A 23,668-nucleotide genomic window follows, 5' to 3' on the forward strand; every position below is an offset into this window, starting at 1 on the left:
CCCAAGATCGATCTTTCACTCAATACGCAACCCTCTGCTATGAGGAAATCATCGTATTAACAACCACATTTCGCGCTATGCGACTAAAGTGAATATATTTGGCAACTGCTGATAAATGCTTACATTTCACTCACTTGTAATTGTGTAGTTTAGTCATGAAATGTTAAATAAACCCATATGAATCAACATTGAATCGAATCCAAATCGGAATTGAAAGCTTGTGAAGCTCCTTTGATTTGATTTTCTCTCAAAACATTAACAATCTCAAAAGCTCCCACAACACATCCCAAAACACCTGTTTGTAACTATGCACTGCAAAATATCCCCGAACCAGGAGAGCATTGCATGTAATGTATAAAGATTTATTTTGAGGTAATTTGATCTAATATCGAATCATTTTTACAATGTTGCAAATTTATGTAGCCAATGAATATCCCAGAAATTATCATTTTTATTTCGAGACAAAATTTGTCATTGTTAATTTTATCTCTCCAATAAGTGAAAACGATAGTATTTGGGTAAAAAGCCCCCCTGTTGCAGGGTTAAAGGCCCCTATTAAACAAATAGTTTCTCTTAAGAGGGGGGAATAGATGTGCTCACATTGACTGATCCAAAATTCAAAACACTGCACCCAGTGGCCAAAATGGTAAGTGTTGAGCGTATGAGCTCCATTTTCAAAGTGTATTATCCATGCAGGGGCGCCAAAAGCAAGTTTTTAGTTGTGCTGGCTTTAAGAGACTGAAGAGGAATTCAGCCCTCTACACTGCAAATAAATAATTCACATATCAGTGCAAATTTAGTGCTAGGCGACTAAAATATGTCTGTTATTAGCCACTGGTGAGTAAATATTAACATTACACTCACCAGCGATAAAGTTGTGTAGTGTTGAAGCACTGAGATCCTTTTACTGAATAAAAAGCAGGCGATTAAGATGGATTCAGCCTCGTCTTTCCCTGCATGCTGTCTCATGAGCACACAGGAAAAAGCATTTGTGTCTCATTCAGTTGAACTCTGAGCATCTCATGGAACCACACCACGGATGTCAAGTTGCTCTCTTGAGAGTGCATGAAGAGGAATCGTCTCTGAAGTGATCTGATGTGAGCGCCGACTTCAGAGGCTTGAGTGAAACTCCGGTGAAAATATAAATGAGGTATAACCTTCTTGATTAAATAGTGAATGCAAAAGTGCTTCAATTTCACTTTAAATTAATGACCGTGTAATGACAAATGTCCGTGGTCATTCACGCGATGTTAATGACCCACAGTGCCATAGAGGAGATGCCCACAACTCTGTGGAGATGATAAAATGCAAGAAACAGAATTTCTTCCTTCATGATAAATAAGGGCTAAAGGGTTAATAGGAGAGCCTTAAAATAAAGTGTGAAAGTGAAGAATTTAAGGCAGAAATATTTTACTATTACATAATATAATTGCTATACAGCTTGGCTGGGTTACAAAACAAACAAAAGAAAATAAATCTGTGTGTAAATTAGGGCTGTCATTATAGATTATTTTGGTAATAGAGTAATCTAAATATAATTCTGATGATTAATCGAGTAATCGTAAAAATTGTTTAACTCCAATTGTGCAATGTTGTCGAGGTGAAGTCACGTTTGGCTAAAATGCTTTCATTAGCCTAAGTTTTGATGCATTTTACGATTGAATAACAACAATAAAACAATAGTGCAAATAATATCTAAAACCAACAAATACCCAAAGCAGATTTATAAAATTAAAAGATATATATTCAAGCTGACAGAGATTGACTTCTCCAGATGTTCCCAAATGGTTTTAAATGCAAAGTCTACTTTTGTTCTTTAACTAGTTCAACAATATGATCCAACATTTTCGTTTAGAACTCAAATAAGGGAAAACAGGATGTGGAAATAAAATATTTTATCTTTTCAGAAACCATTTCTGCCCATCAATCTTGTTTATTGAGGATACGTTATATATGTGGTTAAACTATTTTACAGAGATATAAAATACATTTTTTAAACTATCACTTGACTGCAAAACGGAATACAATATTCACACTATTCATGTGAAATATTTTTTACTCGTGGTGCGCTGCAGCAGTTGAGGGCATTGCTGCGTGCGTGTGTGTGATCCATGCAGATCACGAAAGTTTGTTGCTTGCTCTTAAGCATCTGGACATTCAGATCCTTAAATCACATGCAGAGATAGCCTTATCTCGCTCAGGTAAGCCAAAGTTTTACATTGTGTATTTGGTGTGCGACATGCGCAGCTGTGGCTTTAACAGCAGACTCACATTGAGCTTTGACTGACAGCATACAGACAGACCTGCGGTTTTATTCAGAAAAATAAAGTTCTCTGGATTCCCACATTGAGTTTTACCTGTAATAATGACCATAAACTATCAAATATTTATTGGAAGTGGGGCATTGCAATCAATTTTTTTAACAATCATCACGAAATCTAAGATTGCATTTAATTCAAATGGAAATTAATTTACGCAGAACTCAAACGATAATTGGCTGAAAACGGCCTTCTTAAATTGTCTGGATTAGGTCGGATTTATTGAACAGAATGTGATTGTGCATCCATTACTACATGGGTAACTTTAATCAAGTCTAACGGACGTCTTTATATTGACATTGTGACAGCGTGGGGGGCGGGGCCGGGTCGTGATTATACAGACCCGGATCCTTATCAGGCTAATTAAGCCTCCGAGAGGTATAAAGGCAGATTGCGGACAGTGGTGCGATGAGAGAGATCATTTACGGACATGTCCGTCATGTGTGTGTGTTTGTCTTTTGTTTAAGTTAATCATTAAAATATTATTTATATTGCCAAGCCGGTTCTCGCCGCCTCCTTTCCGATTTCAGCACCAGTGTAAAGCAGTTCAATGGAAAGGAGGCGGCGAGAACCGGCTTGGCAATATAAATAATATTTTAACGATTAACTTAAGACAAACACACACACATGACGGACATGTCCATAAACGATCTCTCTCTCATCGCACCACTGTCTGCAATCGGCCTTTATCCCTCACGGAGACTTAATTAGCCTGATGTATAATCACGACCCGGCCCCGTCCTCCATCCTGTCACAGACATTATTTTATGTTGCTTCATAAAAGACTATATTGCAAAAAGATTGTGTAGATAAATAGGTTTAGAGTGTATTCCAATATGTTTTTTGCGGAGTTCAGCAAGTCCCATGCAGCGATGAAAGGCTCAACTTCTCTCACATATCTGGACACGCAACACTGCAATCGCTTGCAGATGAGTTACCGTGTCTGTGTCTTGCAGGCTTGTGAAAACTTCAAGTGCTGCTGAAGTGATGTCTTGCATTGTTTTTCAAATCTAAAGTGAATCTCTGTCACACAGCTGACACCTCTTGTCCTTTTGTGTTTACACCCTCTTCTGTGGGACTGTCACTTCCACCTTATTTTTCGATTTGCAATTTTGTAAATCGAGAATTTATTTTTAATCGAGTAATCAAATTAAATCAAGCAATAGTGACAGCCCTAGTGAAAATTTTAAATGTGCATGAAATTTCAAACAGTGACAACAGCATTGTATCATTATTAAAAATACAAATTTCATGACATCAAATAAATGGATATAATGTGAATTTAAAAAAATTTGATTAAAATGATAAGGTGAAATAAAAAAATAAAATGTACAATATGCTATATTGCGTGAATGTGAAATATATATATATATATATAAAGAGGCTCCATTTCTTGGTTTGCCTAAAATCTTTTTTAGTTGCATTAAGCTTACATGCCATTAAAGTCTGGTGAGTAAAAACTAAAATGTACTAGCCAATGGCGATTCTTTCTCCAACATGAACGGAGAGGGTTGGGATTGCATATTTTATAAACCGTACCACCCCACCCAAACCACAAACCTAGACCTAACCATCAGTGGGTTAACAATTGTGATGTTAGAGGGAAAATTGTGCTTGTCATTGATTATATACAGTTGAATTCAGAAGTTACACATTAGCCAAATACATTTAAACTGTTTTTACAATTCCTGATAGTTAATCATAGGAAATATTCCCCGTCTTAGGTCAGTTAGGATCACTACTTTATTTCTTTCATCACATGCCCAGTGGGTCAGAAGTTTACATACACTTAGTTAGTATTTGGTAACATTGTCTTTAAATTTGGGTCAAACCTTTTGGGTAGTCTTCCACAAGCTTCTCACAATAAGTTGCTGGAATTTCTCCAGACAGAACTGGTGTAACTAAGTCAGGTTTGTAGGCCTCCTTGCTTGCACACACTTGTTCTGCCGACAAATTTTACATTGGATTGAGGTCAGGGCTTTGTAATGGCCACTCAAATACCTTGACTTTATTGTCCTTGAGCCATTTTTTCCACAACTCTGGAGGTATGCTTGGGGTCATTGTCCATTTGGAAGACCCATTTGAAACCGAGCTTTAACATCCTGGCTGATGTCCTGAGATGCCGTTTCAATATATGCACATAATTTTCCTTCCTTATGATGCCATATATTTTGTGGGGCCAATTTTGATTTCATGTTGAGATTAAATTCCGGTCACAGTGGCTCGAGGACTAAGCAAACATGCATATATGAAACTAGAAGGAGTAAAGCAGGGGTCTGACATAAAACCAGGTGCTACCAGCCTACAAAATTCCTTTGGGACAGGGAATTTACCACCACTATCTGAGCAGAGCAGAAATATTGCTTGAGGTCTGAATAACCGTCAGTTCCAGAAATGACTCATTTATTTTCCAAAGCCAAGCGCTTCACCTTAAAGCATCTGCCAGAAGAGAAGGTCAAGAGTGATAATTGACCTTGACAAGAAAAATGGTCCTCGTCTCAGTTGAAAACAGAATTATAATGCGTGTCAAAGAGAAAGTTCTGAAGACTCATATTTGAGTGGCTGTGTTCCACAAACCCCTTCAAAACAAAACAGTGGTGCATTACACCACAGTACAGGAAATAGAGCTATAAAAGTAGACAAATTGTTATCACAGCGTGAGACACATCCTGAAGTCTCAAAATACTTGAGCATAAATGAAGGCAATCTGAAATGTTAGGGACTTTTTCTGTAATGCTGTGAAATCCAGAATATGTAAGAAGTTTGTGGCTCTCATCTCACTGCAAGAAGGCAGGGAAAGATAGCTCAAACAGAGAGAGAGAGAGAGAGACTTGCCTATGGGATAATCCCCCCTTGAAGCATAACAGTGCTTCTCAACTGATAGAGCCCGTCTCACATCCTTGTATCTTTTTAAAGAGACAGCTGTGTAATCTCAGATTAAACATACACTTATTTAAAAAGGCAACATATTATGAATGCCTGCTTTCACTGTTTCATTGCACATGATAGAATCTAACGTCGTTTCCACACCTGGCTTATTTGGAGCATTTATTTCGGAACCTGGCACGTTTTTTCTCTTGGTTCGGTTTATTTAGGCATATATGAACATGCAATCACACTCGGATCTGCACCAAATTAATCGGTCAAGCAAACTCTGGAGCGGTTCGTTTGTGGTGACAACGCAAAACTGACCCAAGGGACCAACAAACCAAACAATGTCCCTATAAAAACCATGAACATAACTGAGGGATCTTTGGAGAAGACATATGTAGATCAGCACTTCACTGTAATTCATCATCAAAACATGGATATAGCCTTTTGGCAACTATATTATGGGGCTTTTCCACTGCACGGTACAACACGACTCGGTACAGCTCATTTTTTGGGGGTTTTCCACTGTGGATAGTACATCTGGTATCTGATACTTTTTTTTAGCACCACCTTGGTCGAGGTTCCAAGCAAGCCGAGCCGATACTAAATGTGACGTCAAAATCCTGCTGCTCATTAATTGGTCAGGGAGAATAGTCACCATCAGAGTCACTGGATTTCCAACACACAAAATCAACCCGCTAGTTTTAAAGTTAGTAACAGCGATAACAATATCATTTGTTCACGTGACTTTCGAATTGTGAAAAAAGAAATGGCTGTGCGCAAAACCATGCAGTGTTCAATAAATGAGGGGCAGACGGTCCACTTATTAGTGATGAGCGAAACAAAAAAAGTCTCTCAGGATATGCCTCAGCTGTTGTCCTCACACGGCTACCACCGGACCTACCAACAGTGTAGGGAAAAGTAAAAAACACTTTAGTGACTACAGAACAATCAAGGAAAAGTGGAAGTGGTTCGACCAAATGGACACCATCTAAACCGGCGAGTAATGGGAGGAAGAGTGCCCTGGACTGGTGTTGATCCACGATGGAGGATGGTATGTATTGCTACGATAACTCTACACTCTGCTTGAATTTTTATTTAGTTGACCAGCTACTGGAAGCTTGCTTCTAAACCAACCAGGCCCATTTAACTGTTACACTTGCATGAAATCACCATGCAACAACTGCTTTATGCAGCACAATGAGCTAGTAGCTAACAGCTAGCAGTTGTGTTATTGATTTGGTCAGTTTGTGTCACGTTTAAATGATGTCATGGCAGTAGAGGCAGCGCAACATTTGTATTTTGAAGAGAGACTTGATCCAGCCGAGGATACAATTTCGGATGAGTAATTAATTTAGTTTTCATTAGCTGACATGCTCTTTTATATAAACGTACATATTTTACTAGTGGGACTGTTTCCAGACTTGCCAGCCAGGATTCAGAGTATTGACATTTGAAATATGTCCTAATAAGCTAGTTTTAGTTTCAGCTAAAGCAGGTATTTAAATGATATACTGTATGATATAAATATGATATGTAATATGATACAAAAATAATATGAATGTTTAGATTATATTTTATCTAGTGTTTATGCTGCCTCATTATCATCAACAAAGCTTGTGCTTGCAAATATGGGTTCAAATATGGGTTCATTCTGTAAATGAGTAAAATGCACTTTAAATATGCCCATATTAGAAAATCACCATCTTATGATTTCTGAAGGATCATGTAACACAGAAGACTTGTAGTAATGATGCTAAAAATTCAGCTTTGATCACAAATTGCATTTTGCAATATATTCAAATAGAAAACTGTTCTTTTAATTTGTAAATATAGTTCAAAATATCACTGTCTTTACTGTATTTTGGATCAAATAAATGCATTCTTGGTTAGCAGAAGAGACTTTTTAAATGGTAGTGTAAAATTAGAGTTTTAAGTCTAAAATTAAGTAAAGTCTTTATGTAAAGAAAATGTATAGTCAGATTACTTCTTTTAACTTAAAACTTGATTTTGATCATTAAGTCTCCCCACATTCATTATCTGTCTGTCACATTCCTCATTGATGGGCCCAGAGGAGGGTCTTTTGTCTCCTCAGTTGTAAAATACATCCATATTCATGATAGTTCACGCCTCCTCGCATATGACCTTTCTAACACTAAAAGTGTCTTACAAAAGTTCAATTACTATATTGTTTTGTATGAATGAGTGATCAGGATGGTTTTTATATCATTTTGTAGCAAAAACACTAGGCTACAATATCCAGTTCTCAAAAGTCTTGTGGACAAATGTTAAGTATGTGTTACATGGCCTTATTTCAATGACTTAAAAAAAATTTAATAAATCAAAAACCATGCATAAACATTATTTTCTAAAAATACAAACATGTACACACATGTTGCTCACATATTATTGTAGCCCAGTTTGTGCTGAATACAGTGTTATCAGACTTTAGCCATTAATTTGTTTTTAAGCAACTGAAAAAAGCACAAATGTCAAGGCATGGCAAAACTTTTCCAGGGCCCAAAATACCCTCAGACCCCAGAGGGTTATAAGTAAAGCGAGTAGAGTTGAGGTGAGTCGAACCGTAACGTGCAGTGGAAAAGTGCCATTAGATACAATTGCATGTTTAAAATAGGAGCTGTTTTATAATTACTGAGGTATTTTAGTACATTATAGTATATAGTGACCAATACGATGCATTTAAAGTGTTTTTTTCCCCTTATCATTATGTCTGTAAATGTCTATGTGCATTCATTATTGAGCACGAAAATTGAAATTTACCATTTCATGTGTGGTGTGCCCCTGTATAACGCTAGCTGCTGTTTCTTCAAACTCGTTTCTTTACATCTGTTCCTTCGTGCAGTTACATCAGAGTTGCTTAATTGTTTGTTGTCAAACTTGTTGCACTACATTTGTCTCGTTTCTGCATTGTACAGAGCAAAACATTAAACACAAATGAAATACCTCATTACTTAAAATAAGTGTGTACTGTATGTCATTTCAGAAAGTAAAACCCAATAATAATCAGGGAAATTGCACTATAAAAGTAACTTAATTTACACTTACAGTACATTTACACCAGCACGCATAATTCACATTCAGTAGAACTGGGCTGGCAGGTCCAAAGATGCGAAACTAAGGCTGAACTTATACCTTATCCCCAGAAGTTTTTGGCTCGTTATTCGTTTGACATTCGTTTTCTCCTACGCTCTCTGGCGTGGACAACGGTATCATTAGCAAAATTAGGTTAAAGAATATAGGACTATATCATACAGACATAACACATTTAACTCAAATGGTCAGCGCTTGTTGTAGCTGGAGAATTATGCCCAACAGTGTTTCTATGCCAAGGGATCGTCTGAAAATTCCACCCACAGCACTAAAACATCGGAAGTATTCATTAATTCAATTAAAGTGTAAGTTATTTATACAATTTACAATCTTTAGAATGTGTAAATGTTATTTTAATAAGTATCTAAGACAAAACATGCAAGGGAGTTGCATTGAACACTTGGCCACCCGTGACATTTTAGCACAGTATGTGGGCCTTTCAGACAATCTCTTATGAACCATAAGCTAATATTTAATAAATATTGAACTTTAAACTTTACCCCACTAAATATTATTATGCAGTCATATTGATGTTTTGTTTAAATATAATTTGATTGATCTATTTATTTTGATGTGGGGTCACTGAACTCAGTGGGATGGAAAATGAGATTATCACTCTTACCATTCTACCACTCCAAATTAGGGGGGCCAGGCCTATTAACACAGGAGCACAATCCAATTCCCAAAGTCCAATTCTAAGTAATGACACCAATAAAACTGTATCGACTTCCAACCTCAACACAATACAATTAAATTATGTTTTCCCCTTTTGCAACAATGGCCAACTTCCAGTTGGTCTCCAAAACATGAAACCTATACTTTTGTACACTGAGCGAATATTCCGGGTTCAATAATAAGGCAGACATGTGAACCTATAACTTTTTAAAAGAACTTACATTAATTCTCTGTTAAAACTTGTGAATTATTAAAAGATGTAAAGTTGTTTTTAATTGTTGTTTTTTTGAGATTATAAGGTTTACCGCGTTATATCGACATGGCTACAAAGTTGTAAATGGATATAACTTTAAAGTGGATATAACTTTACAAAAGAAAGTTCATTATGTGATAAATGAACATCCTTAAATCATGTTAACATGCATATTGTTTACATCTTGTTGCTAAACTTCTAAAACAGTGAGTATTGTAACATTTACAGATTGGCCCCATTCACGTCCATTGTAAGTGCCTCGCAACCAGATTTTTCCCCCCAAGAAAATGAGGGACATGTTAAAATAAATTGTGATAATTAACATTATGCCACAAATGCTGTTGATTGAGCTTAACTTGTATTGAACAAGTTAAAGCCTACTAAGGTTTACAGTTAGAATCATACTTAATTTGTCAGTCGAATAAACACAATATTATTTTATTTTCAGGAAAGATGAACTGGAGTTCCAAATGATAAAAATATTAATCCTATATGATATGCCAGGTGTGCACAATACAGACACAACAGTGCTGTGACAAATGGCTTACAGTACTTATTATCAGGCTACAAAATCCCTTCCCCAGTACAATTAATTAACATAAAAGCATAAAATAGTATATGCATCTGTTCCTCATAATCACTGAGAGTTTGCACTGTTGTGAGACTATAAAATATGATTATAAAATCATATTCTATCAGTTACCATGATTGTGAAAACATATATGTTCAAAGAAGAGAAGACACTACACAACACTGAGTGTGTTATTAAATTAAATATTCAAGACTTTATTTACAAAAAGATTTAATCATTTTCAACAGAAAAGTGATGGTGCTTGAGAGGTTCTTGCCTGTGAAAAACTCGCTACCTAGGGTTTTTTGGGTGGGTGTTGTCAGGACGTAGCTTTGTGGTTAATAAGGTGTTCTGAGAGGTTGATTATGCATTGCTAGGCACGTTCCAAGTTGTTTTAGTGCTTTTGTATTAGCCCACTTGAAAATAGCCCAAACTTAAGTCTATAAGAAACTCTTCTCCCTAGACATGGCATGGGTCCCCCCTCCAATGTAAATCTATTAGATGTTTTTTGCCCATTTTATTATCCGCCAGGTGAAAATTCCACCTCTGATTTCTTAGAAAAGTAAAAGCACACCTCTTCTCAACTAGCAAATGATGCAGGATGAATCAGAGTCACACCAAAGTTTAATACTTAAGGCTATTTGTTAACTGTTAATACTTAAGTTTAACAAATAGATTGTTTGAACAATACTTTTAGTATTAAAATACTTTTTATACTTTATGATAATACTTAGAATATCAGATTTTATGATCCAAATATGAAGAAATCTACATATTGCACAAGGAAGTCATAACTTTGTTTCCTCAAAATTGTGGCAGGGATGCGGAAGTCAGATTTGGACTCTAGTTTGTTTGACTGACTGGCTGGCAGAACATTTGGAAAGTAACTTTTGTGGTAACATATATTTAAGACAGAAATTCTTCCGACACAGCAGCGCGGCAAATTTACGCAGATTAACTGAAACAACACTCCAAGAGCCAATTCTTGCAACAGCGTCAGTACACTTCGATAAACAGCACATAAAAGGAAAACTAGCATGGAAATAATTTTCTCCATTAAAGCTAGCATACCATCCCAATTTTCACCACTGCTTCATCCGTAGTAGAATAGAGGCAGGGGGACACGCTTTAGCACGGGCTGAATTGCGGTGTGGTTACCCAAGTGCAGTGGATTCAATTATTGTGAAGTGGCCAAAAAATGGACTGTAGTATGTGAATAGAATTAGAAGGCAGTCTATATGCTACTACAGAAACGGCTCCAGCTCCAAGGTTCAGCTAATGACTTGTTTCTGCTTACAAGTCACTCGCAGTCACACACCACATGTTAAACAAAAACAGTCTGCTTACAACATCTCAACTGTTTACATACAGAGGTGCCCTGATATTCAGAGGTAAACTAATTATTGCACTGGATAAAAAAATCCAGAAAATGTCACAAAATTTGAAATATTTGACATCATACGTTTTCTCTGGCACATTCCCAACCTCATTGTGCATTTGGATACATGTGCGGTTATAATGCTCTTTATTACTGATTGAATTACTGCTGCCATGACCAAAGGAAAATGTCCACAAACATCTTAAAAAAACAATAAAAAAATATATATATATATATATATATATATATATATATATATATATATATATATATGTATATATATATGATTCGTTCCTTTGTCTGTATGGTATAAAAAAAAGTTAACTGTGACAAGTAAAAAGCACTACATTTTGTGAATAAAGCACAATCTATAAACTAGACTAATGTACAATGAAAAGAGGCATGTTTGCATTGAAAAGAATTTCAATGAGCGCATTTACATGAACAATCTTACACCAATTATGCTTTGTATACCTTAGTAAACATTTACAGTCATGTAAACACCTTAAACTGTTTTCCTTCATCGGGGTAAGATCATAAATGCTTTAAGCTGAAACTGATCGGCACATAATATTACCCCAATTTCGCATTACATTTAAACACCTTTACCGGCTTATCCAATATGCACTACAGTATAGTAAATTGGCTCCCAACATTTATATATTGGGCTGCAAACAAATCAGTGTCAGTTATCGGATCAGTTGCCAAGAGTCAGACTGGTGAGACAGTGACTTGTACTGAAGTAGAACAGAGAGTTTATTGAGTCACAAGCAGGTACATACAACGTAGAGTGAACTCAGCAACACAGCACATCACTTTAGCATCTCAGAGCTATTTCATTTTGTCCTCCGATATGTCTGAGAAGACCAAATTACATGTGACAGGTGATCCCCAGAAAGTCCCACTTGACTTGCTGCGACAAATGTGCAGTTTTTCCATCAGAAGCCACCTGCTTACAGCTTCAATGCAGGCCATCTCTCAGCAAGCAAAGAGAAGAGAGAAAGACATGGAGTGTGTGTGTGTGTGTGTGTGTGTGTGCATCTGGCACAGCTACTGGATTTAATAATGTATTAATATCTGTAATAAAGACCAAAATAAGAGTCAGGCCTTCAGAAAACCTTAAATCATTCTGGAATTCTGACTCCTATATTTTGTGTAGTGGGAAATTGCACCATTCCTCAAATTGAAAAACACCCAGTCCTTTATATAATGGAGTTCACTCTGCAATCTTCACTTCAGAGCAGCCCATAAAAGTGCAATGATCTGTGGCCATGGAAGGCATTCTACTTCATCCCGGTTCTATTGAAAGCATTCGTAAATTTGTTTATAGATGTGTGAGCAATGCGAAGGAACAGTGGACATCCCAAAGGTTTCTCCAAACAGAAACCAAGCCAGATGAAGGAAACAAGGGGAAAGATGCGCATCTTGTGCACTGCCTTGGACACATGCAGCCCAGCCCCAAATATCAGCTTTTTGGCAAATGTCCAGATTCAATTGTGTAGCAATTCTAGAGGATGTATTTTTGAGGCATTTAGGAAGTATCTTGTGAAACTATTCCTGTTGCTAAGCTTCAAATTGCAACCATCATGGTCCAATGCCATGGCTAAATCTTTTTCTTTAGATACATTAAATGCTGGTCAAACCTATCAGACAAAACTGTTAGTAGGACATTTAATAAAGTGCAACAGTCTAGTTCCAGATGCTAAAATTCCATTTATTTTCTCCACAAGGGAATTTTTAATGATAACATATTAGCTTTTAAAGACAGACCTACCATTATCTCAGAGGTTGTTATTCATTGGTGTTTGCTTCTAAAAAAATCATATTTTATTAAAATGTTTAATAGTGGAATTTCTGGTCTCGAACTACGTATGTATTTGCATATATTTTACTATTTTGAAATATATTTATTCTATTTACTAATTTAAAAAAAATACATATTTTTTTTCAATCTAAAATAAATCTAATATTTTTTAATTAAATTAAGTAATCACAATGCTTTATGGGATTGCAGTTCATTAAATATGTCAAGTATTGTCATGTACCATTGTCTTGTACCATTTTCAAATACTTATTTTTACTTAAATCAAAGTTGGTAACATTGGGATTCACATTGAAGCTGGTTGGATAATTTCTTAGAAATCTATGAAGAAGGATTTCATGAAAACCCTATTAACCCAAATGTATGGAAAAAATACTACAGAAACTAAGATGGTTGAAAAACTGGGCAAGCACTAGAGGTCGACCGATACCGATAACTAAGCTGGGAAGACAAGCCGATAACTTGTTAATTGGCCGATATTTTTTTCCATTGATACTGAATGAAAAAACAACATTTTAAATAGGGATGCACCGAAACCACTTTTTCTCTTCCGATACCGGAAATCTCACTATCGGCAAATACCGATCCTAATCCGATACCAGTGTTGTTTTTTTGTATAATCAGTTTAGAATATCTTTACATTATTGTGTGGAACTAATTGGGTGTGCTCTTTAATATGTAAAGAAACACAAACCTCCAACTACATTATTTCAATATAAATATAAAGCTTATTTACACTTTATTTACAGAAACACTTTATTATTAACTCTTTTAACCGCTCCACGTTCCATCATTCCAGCCAAACTCTCCAGGAAGTTCTGTATGTGTCTGTTTGCAGGCAAGTTCACAGTAGTTTAATTTGCTTCTTATTCAAATTCTGGTCTAATGTACCTCTGGTGCTGTTCTAAATGCATATTATAAGTGAACCAAACTATTGAGGACCTACATCTGAGATGTTGTTCGTGGAGTAGTGCTCAAATATTTTGCAGCGGGTGAAGGCTAAAAATAGCCACGGGTGTGTGTGTGAGTGAGTAAACAGAGCAGCGCCATTCAATAACTCAGTGGCGCTGCGCATATTATATATTTACTCATTAAACACAGACTTTTTGTGATTCACCAAGCTATTGCACATCTTCAAGTGGCTGACCACTTAACTTCTAATGAGGGATCTTTAATGTAAAACTAGGGTAAACTAGTGAATTGCAATGTCTTGTGCTTTTTTTTAACAATTCTATAAGATTCAGTGATATTTTTGTTTGTATTTTGCGCCGTTACGCTCGTTTAAATTCTCAAAGAATCTTGTCACACACACATACACACCGATCATTTGATAATTATCTAATCAAAATGGCAAAAATATGTATTACTGTGAGGTTAAATTAATTCAAATCAGATGCGTTTCTGATTTGTTTATACATTTCTCTTGATTGCATGAAGATATTTTTCTCAAATCTCTCACTACCTTTAAATATACAACTTAGCTGGCTAAAGCATAAACGTGACTGGATATAAACTAATGCAAATAGATTGTAATACATTTTATTTAAACATTTGTGTAGGACTTGTGTGTTTTTTGTCACATTGTTCTAACTGCTTGAGGTTAGCTTTAATGTTAGCATCCTCTCAGCCTGGTCTACAAACATAATGCTGTTCTTTATTAATGCAGCATCTATTCAAGAAATTAATTACTTTATAATGATATGACAGCATGTACTGTATACATACTTTTTAGTTGTTGGCGTTTTAAATCTGCATTGTTCAGCTCCGTGCAGTGTTCGCTGCATTAGTCACACGTGTCAAAACAACCACCACGAGGCATCAGTGATAGTTTTTATTTCGCCTCTAGCGGCCGCTCTCATGCTGTATTATGACAGCGCGCATTTCCCAGCCGCTCTAGCACAGGACACAATGGGGGAAAATTATCGGTATGGATTTTTGCCGATCTACCAGCATTGCCTTTGCGATCGACTGGTAGATCGCGATCAACGTATTGGGCACCCCTGGTTTAAACCATTCTGGTACTACTTTTCCACGAACCAGCAATATGCATTTCCAATCACTACACCCCAGAGGTGCAATACGTCAAGAAATACAGTCATAATGTTAAAGTTACACACCAAATAGCTAAACCAACACAAACTCACACAGAATAAATAAACGGATTATTCTAACCATCCACAGAGTCTCAGCCTCAATTGTGTCAACAACTAAAACAAACTTCTGAACACAAAGACACTACACAGGAAAATACAGAGTTTCCTCTTGGTTTGCCAGTGATGTGTGAAAATGCCAAACCTAATAATGTGGGGCACATTTTAACAGCGTACATTTCTTTAGCATTGAAACCAGCTTTACTCTCTTCTCTGAAATGTCCACTCTAGGACTAGTGCCATGTTTCTGAAGGAATGCCAAACAGATATTAATATATAATATTAATATTAAACTAACCCCACGGGCTAGTTCCAAGCCCATATATGACATTCTATCCTCCTTGGAACACAAAAGGAAATGTTATGCAGAAAGATAGGCTCAGTCACCATTCACTTTCCTTGTACTGACAGTGAATGGTGACTGAGGATAACATCCTGTCCAACTTGGACTTCTGCCTATACCGGCTTTTAGGAACTGCTATGGACAGAGATCTTTTTTTCATGTGCTTACCAAAGCCTGGAATGGAAACTCCACAGCACATCAGAACAATAACATCAATAAGACTATTTAAAATAACATTTGCTCGCCATCTAATGGATAGGTATATTTGTGACCATTGAGATGGCTTCATGGCTTCCCTCTGATGCTTTCTCTTGGTTTGTGTGTTTGTTACCATTTTGTTTTTGAGTTCTTTGTGTATGAGGTATTTATGTTCTGCAGAACAGGAACCTGCTGAAAATCAGTTTTATACTGAGTCAGGCCCGATTTTCTTTAATCTTTTCCTGTTTAAATATATAAATAAATAAATAAAAACTTCTTTTTGTGTTCTATTGAAAAAAATAAAGTTATAAGGGTTTAGAACAGGGGTGCCCACACTTTTTTGCATGATGATCTACTTTTAAATGGCCAACACAATAAGATCTTCCAACTAAAAAAAAATCAGTTTAATTTTTTTTTTTTAAATGCTTGTTGGGACTACTGCATGTATCCCTACATGGAATTAATAAAAAAATAAATATATGAAATAATGTTCAATGTTGATATCATTCAGTTTTAACAAACACCTACAGCACAATAGATTACAATAGCCAGGGCATTTACCTTATTTTGATGATTTGCACTGAATGGAATCAGACAGTTTTGCATAATCCGGGCAGTAGCTGCTGGTAGCTAGTCTCAAACACTGCTAGCTTCGCAATTTCGCGCTCTGTTCTCAGAAGAATTTTTAAAGCTTTAATTCAATTATATATACATAAAACAAACATTTATAGCGGGCATGAATAGAATGTAACGGTGATTGAAAGATGTAACTTAAAAGCCCATTGTATAATATTTAATACATGTAATTTCAACATGCTTTTTCAATCAAATAATATACAAAATTTTAAGCAAGCACAAGTTGCTTATATTAAGCAAATACTCATTTTAAAATATCAGTACCAATAATCATTACTGTCACTTTTACTTTATTAAAATAAGCGGTCAATTTTCCCAAATATAAGAGTCATTTCTTGCACAAGTCCACCACCATTTTAAATAGATTGATATAAACATTGATTTTTTTTTGGTGCGTTTCAGCTTTGAACAGAGAGTGAGACAGGAGTCGTCAAACGTTGTGCGTCATATTTGATACATATGGAATTATAGGTTTAAAATGTTTCTGCACAATCTACACTGCAAAAAACCCACCTTAAATTTTGTCAGACAACCTCAATTTTAAAAGTTGATTGCACTAATGTAGAAAAAGTTGAGATTACCTTCTTTCAAAAAATCTTTTTTTTTTGCCTTTGAATTAAATCTTACGCAAGTTCACTTTTTTCCCCCTGAAAATATATTACAGCATCTTTGACTTTATATCACCAACCTTTTTAATAGAATATTTATAATATTAATACAATTGCTGTGACTGCCTGCACACTATACAAATGTCTTTGTATTAAACTGCCTTTGTATACCAAAAATTTGTTGGTCTCCACTCTCCACAAAATTATGTAATCTATATTGCTGTGCTCATCGTTTACAGCCATTCGACAGCAATTAAGTTCTGAAGTATCTAATAATGGATCAGACTGAAGATGGGTTTTGTTGGTTAGGAATTTAGTTTTATTGTGTGCATTATTTAGACTATATTAAACTACAGACTTTAAATCTAGTCATGTTTAAGGGTTTTGAATAAATGTATCACACAAATGTACATGGCAGATACAAATAAACATTTGTTTTAACAGTTTTTATAGTGTGCATTAACGCAGTTATTTTAAACAAATGCAGTTTTCACAAGTATATTTTCATGTCAGTGGCGTATAATCACTCTTGTTCCAAATGATAACATGTTTTAACCGTTAATATAATTTTTTACACAATTTTTTCTAATCTCCCCTCATACTGTGTACACGTGATAATACTCTAAGTCAACTTGTCCAGCAGGTGAACTGAAATAATTTGTGAAAGTGTCTCAAATGTTTTCTCTCTCATTGAGAAAATAAACCTTTCATCACTGCTGCAGCTTATAGAGAAATCGGTTTTCTTTTTTCAATCTGCTCACTAGAGAACTCGTTCTTTTAAATTTGCCTTTCTTCTTATCCGTGGATGGGCTGACGGAAGACCAGCTAACCTACGTACCCGGGTAAAATTGCTTGTCGATTAGCGCCACCTATAATAAAGACGTGGATTTGCTTTCTATGTGAAAGGGCCATTTGTCTGCAACTCACCGCTCATAATCGTCGCCTTTAGTTTGCAAGGTCTTAAGGTTGAGTAAACTGATAAATGCTTTGCAGCTGCTTGCATTAGTTTACTTAACTGTTTTTTTTTTGTAGCATAATTACATTTTTGGAAAAATATTGAAAAGAAAATTTTGCTTTTATTTATAATCCGATTAATCATCTAATCAAACTAATAATCAATAGTTTTATCGATTATCAAAAGAGTTGTTTGTAGCACTAGATCACATAACTAACACAGACTAAATGTATTTGAACTGATAGATTAATAACAAGACAGGTCCTCTGATAAGCTGTGAGGTCTGCTTAAATCCCACCACTTGATCTTAGTCATGCTCTCTCAGCGATGTGGGAACCACACATCTGTGTCACTGATTAAATGCTTGCTCAAAGCGCTGACTCAATGCAAAGCAATGACTTCACTGCTTTATAGAATTTTTTCTAAAGTCATTGTCACTTCAACCTCTATTTTGAATTTCTTACATTTTGGCATGCTATAGCATGAAAGGCATAAAAAAATTATTAAATATATAATTGTCATTTAGGCAAAACGTACTAGCTGTGTCCCAAATGATGTTCACAAGTCTTTCACCTGAAGTCAGAGTCAATTCTCGTCACTAAACTTTTCATCTTTTATTAGTTTTTTTAATTCTCTGCTTAAAAATTATAAATGCATGATCTCTGAAAAACCTGGGATGCTAACAGAATTCTACCTGAACTTGTAAAAATATACTTCATATTATTTTATGATATCACAGACTAAATTGAGTTAACCTGTACTGTTTTTGTTCAACAAGGCTAAGAATGCACACACAAGCAATGCAATATGACATATGCAATGTAATGCGATATCATTAGGTATCATTTTTACATTAACAGCCAGCTGTTAAGTCCACAAATAACTGTAGATGTGATGATTGCAAGATGCTAAAAAACAGGACAAATCTCTCTGTCTCTCTCTACACTGCCCAGTGTTTGTGACAATAAAATATTAGCTAGTTTTGTGTGTTAATTACAGGGTTTTTCCCTGCATAGAGAATTACTAGGTGGCTGCCTCCGTAAAATGTTGTGCCACCTCCAGCTGTCTACAAAACTCTGGTGGGTGTCTTCATGGCAGGGTGTCTTCTTTGCACTCTGGATTGTCATTTGTAACTGCAAATCTCTGCAATAATAATAAAATGTCCATTGTCGAATAGTCGCTTTATGTCATTTAACGTAACTTCAGATCATATAAAACTATGATGACGACACGCGAGACGAGAGGAGCGCTGCAGCTCGAGTGTCTGATAGAAACTCAGATCACAGCATGGCGATATATCTTTATTTCATCCTTCATTAAAGTTCATATAATACAGGAGCGTGCCATGTAAATAAACACAAAATCCAAAACTGTCATTCTCTGTGCGGTCAGAGCTGCTTCAACCAGTCGCGGAAGAGACAAAATCTGAGTGGGAGTCGAGACCGGGAGAGATTTAAATTTCCGCCGGCTGATGCGCACTCTAACACGGAGACACTCGTCTCTCACCCCCGCTGTCTGCAGCTCGCAACGTCATCATCATGAGAAGATCAATCTTATGTGAAAAATAACACTAAAATGACAATGACAATAAAATGTTTGTGTGTGTGTGTGTATATATATATATATATATAGGTTTTGTATAGACTAGATTTACAAATGCTTATCAATAATACCCTTATGGCTAAAAATGTTTCAATTAAAATTTCAATATGACTAAATGTTACTAAAATGTCAACAGTTTTCATTGACTAAAACTACATTAAAAAGCCCAGACTTTGTCAACTAAAACTTGACAAAAATATATAAATAAATAGGATAAGGTTGACTAAATATGATAAAAACTACAAAGGACATTTGACACAGGACTAAGACTAAATTAAAAAACAGATGACAAAATTAACACTATTATTCAGTTGCCAGGTCATTAGGAGTGTATTAATGCAAAGCCAACATTAACGTGTTCTTAACATCTCTTTTTTTGATCAGTATGGTACCACCTCCGCCTCATTTTGAGCCAGGGAAAACCCTGAATTAATGTGACTAATCTTTGAGAATGTGTTCTTCTTCAAGTTTCTGCTTCTGAGGGCACAACCAAATGTGAGCACAAATGGCACGGTGGGTGTCGTCAGGTTTCCTGGAACTCTTAGCGCATATCTGAGTTTACAGGGAAATACAGTGCATTCAGAAAGTATTCAGCCCCCCTCATGTTGCAGACTTATGTTAAAATGCTTTAAATTATTATTTTTTTTTTTTTTTAAATCAATCTACCCTCTATACCCAACAATGACATAGCAAAAAACAGAGTTTTGATAACTTTGCACATTTATTTTTAAATAAAAAACAGAAATATCACATTGACTTAAGTATTCAGACCCTTAGTATTTAGTAGAAGCACCTTTGGCAATAATTACAGCCTCAAGTCTTTTTGAGTATGATGCGACTAGCTTTGCACATCTGGATTTGAGGATTTTCTGCCATTCTTTTCAGCAGATCCTCTCAAGCTCTCAGGTTGAAAAGGGACCGTTGATGGGACAGGCATTTTCAGGTCTCTCCAGAGATTTTCAATTGGGTTCAAGTCCGGGCTCTGGCTGGGCCACTCAAGGACATTCACAGAGTTGTCCCCAAGCCACGCTTTTGTTGTCTCATCACCTGGCCAATACCATTCCTACAGTGAAGCAGTGATGTTGTCCTTCTGCAAGTTTATCCCATCTCCACACATGATCTCTGGATCTCAACAAGAGTGACCATCGGGTTGTCGTTCACCTCTCTTACAAAGGCCCATCTCTCCCATCTGCTCAGTTTGGCTGGGCGGCCAGCTCTAGGAAGAGTCCTCGTTGTTCCAAACTTCTTCCATTTAAGAAATATGGAGGCCACTGTGCTCTTGGGAACCTTCAATACAGCCATTTTTTTGTAGCCTTTCCCAGATCTGTACCTCGACACAATCCTGTCTCTGAGTTCTGCAGGCAGTTCCTTTGACCTCATGGCTTGGTTTTTGCTCTGATATGCATTTTCAGCTGTGAGATCTTATATAGACAGGTGTGTGCCTTTCCAAATCATGTTCAATCAATCAATTCCACAGGTGGACACCAATCAAAGTGTAGAAACATCTAAAAGATGATCCAGAGAAATGGGATGCACCTGAGCTAAATTTCAAATGTCACAGCAAATGGTCTGAATACTTATTTCAATGTGATAATTCAGTTTTTTGTTTTTAATTAATTTGCAAAGTTATCAAATATCTGTTTTTTAATTTGTCATTATGGGGTATGGAATGCAGATTGATGTAAAAAAAAAAAAAAAATAGAATTTAAAGCATTTTAGCATAAGGCTGCAACTGAATACTCTCTGAATGCACTGTACATCATCAAATTCTATGATAAGGGCCCGATCGATCATGACACATGGGGAAATTTGACACAAAGGAAGAATTTGATTTGTGTTTTATTACATCTAAGATATCAATAGTTATGGTTAAAAGACTTTCATTTTTTTAATATTCACGAGTCCTTCGAGTCAAGCCTGAAGTCATTTTAGGTTGAGCCTGGAGTCTGATGTCTATTAGTCCGAGACTAACTCAAGTCCCAATGTCTGATATTATCATCCCAATTGGAACACTACCGGTTTTGACTACACAGAAGCATTCACCGCTTAACAGTTGACAGAAGTAACGTTTCAACCGCACGGGATGTGTTGTGGCTAGCTTTAGCTTGTTAGCTATTTCTCAAACAACTTATATTCACACAGCATGGGTTGATTGTGGATTCACTAACTGCCACATTCTCCATTATTTATAACTGTTTTGTCAGACCAGCAATAGAGCCAGGTAACTCCTCACCTTCCGCTACGTACGGCAAGCCTCTAGCACAGAGTGCACGAAGTGTCCACCTTTCCACATTACATTCTGACGTTTGTCTCATTCGGGTCCTCGTAGTACTTGCATTTTCAGGGTGAACATACTACTCTCATTAAAATAAAAGGTGTAGAAATGTGAAAAAGTGTGTGGTTTGGGACACTCCTGATGTTTTGCTGAAGAGGATGCAGGTTTTGGAATATTTTAACTGAAGAAGCCTTGTGAGTGCAAGTGTAGATACCTGAGGGGTTATGTGAAACCTATTTGTGGCCCTTATTCTTTGTTAGGCTATCAAGAAAATGTTCTATATTCAAACTAAGCCTAGATTCTCTTCTGGTGATCAAGTATCATACCAGGAAAAAACAGATTCTGCTGATCAAGATATAGTCTACCATGTACGTTACTAGAAGAAAAGTTGCCTGTCAGAGCAGAAGCGTGTGGCGTAGAGCTTCAAGTGAGATGAGATTTAAATGCATGCAACAGAAATGTGAAGGTCAGCATTCTTACCTCTCTGTCTCGTATTCTTCACTGTCTTTGTCATCTTTCTTGTCTGGCACATCATTTGCAGTCTGGTGCTTCTGAACTATCCGCATGCCTCCAGCTTTCACTGTCACAATATTACAAACACCAGAGTTTATTCCCTCAGTATACATTGATGACATATATTAAATCCTTTCTTATTTAAACCTCAAGCAGCTTTTCAGTGTGCAGCCTTGTGCTATCTTTTCCCTTGGCCTACTTTTAGAGCCATTCCTCACTTGTCATCTGACTGCTTGTGTACTTAACCACCGCACTGACAGATATGGTGACGAAGTGAAACACATTAAACGTGATATCACACGTTTACATCATGTGAAATGACCCATTAGCAGAACGAAATAGAGAGTTAAATAGCTGCATCACGTGACATTCACTGCAGTTCACTGAACAAGATTAATTCATTGAAAATATACCGTCTGAATTTAAATAAATTCGTTATCGAAGCATGCAACTAACAAGCAGCGAATCCTGCAAAATATTTCACAGAAAAACAACAGCACGAGGACATTACCAGCAGGCAGATGCCCAGCTTTGGTCTCGCTTTTCTCTTTTGGAGGCGAAGACATGACTGTTATTGGCTGCAGTCAAGCGCTTCTTCCAGAGAGTTGTTTCGTCTAGCTGAAAATAACAGTCCTCCTTTTTCCTGGCTGAAAACAAACGCACACTACTGACGACTTCGTCAACGTGGCTTTTTCCTGCCCACTGTTTGGCAACGGTACGCGATGACGTCATTGGTCGTCTGGAACCAATAGGAGAGTTTCAGGAGAAAGGACGTTCCTCCTCTCTACTATGGAAAGTCTACTGGAACAAATCAGGCGTATGAGAAAAATCAAACCTGCATGCATCTGTAAATGTTCTGTAGTAGGCTTAATTCATACAACCCCGCAGACCGCCTATTTTTAGAAACAGGCGACGAAGGGAGAAGAATACTTCAGAAACGAAGGGGGAAAAACCAAAAAGGATCAGCTTTATTGACAAGTATACTTACACATACAATGAATTTGTCTTGGTGACAGGAGCTTCCAGTGCACAATACGAAACAGGAACAAGACATACATAATAATACTTTTTTAAATAAAAATAAATAAATACAAATTTAATATAAAGAAAATAAATTATATATAGAGTACACAATAAGACTAATATATATATATATATTATACACACACATGCATACACACACATGCACACATACATAGTGCAAATCTAAACACAAATCTGTTAGCACTGCCATTGACCAGAAAAATTAAAAATGGCACTCCATGTCAAAAAGATTGCTGACCCCTGGACTAGACTGTGAATTGCTCATAATTATTGCTCAATGGGGCAGTTTTACCTGTTCATGACATGGATAGCATGAGGGAAAAAAACTGTTCTTGTGCCTGACAG

General features: G+C 36.3%; 1 protein-coding gene across 1 annotated transcript in view; it reads right to left on the reverse strand.

Annotated features, from left to right (window-relative positions):
• Nucleotides 1-22,988, reverse strand: part of LOC127634987 (death-associated protein 1-like) — a 29,164-nt gene extending 6,176 nt beyond the window's left edge. The window contains exons 1-2 of the mRNA XM_052114773.1: nucleotides 22,791-22,988; nucleotides 22,247-22,346 (exon numbers count right to left, since the gene is read on the reverse strand). Coding sequence (XP_051970733.1) covers nucleotides 22,247-22,346; nucleotides 22,791-22,845 — 155 coding nt within the window. The 5' untranslated portion in view covers nucleotides 22,846-22,988. The remainder of the gene's footprint in view (nucleotides 1-22,246; nucleotides 22,347-22,790) is intronic.
• Nucleotides 22,989-23,668: the final 680 nt, after the last annotated feature.

Source organism: Xyrauchen texanus, chromosome 42 (genome assembly GCF_025860055.1).
Source record: "Xyrauchen texanus isolate HMW12.3.18 chromosome 42, RBS_HiC_50CHRs, whole genome shotgun sequence".
Lineage (NCBI taxonomy): Eukaryota > Metazoa > Chordata > Actinopteri > Cypriniformes > Catostomidae > Xyrauchen > Xyrauchen texanus.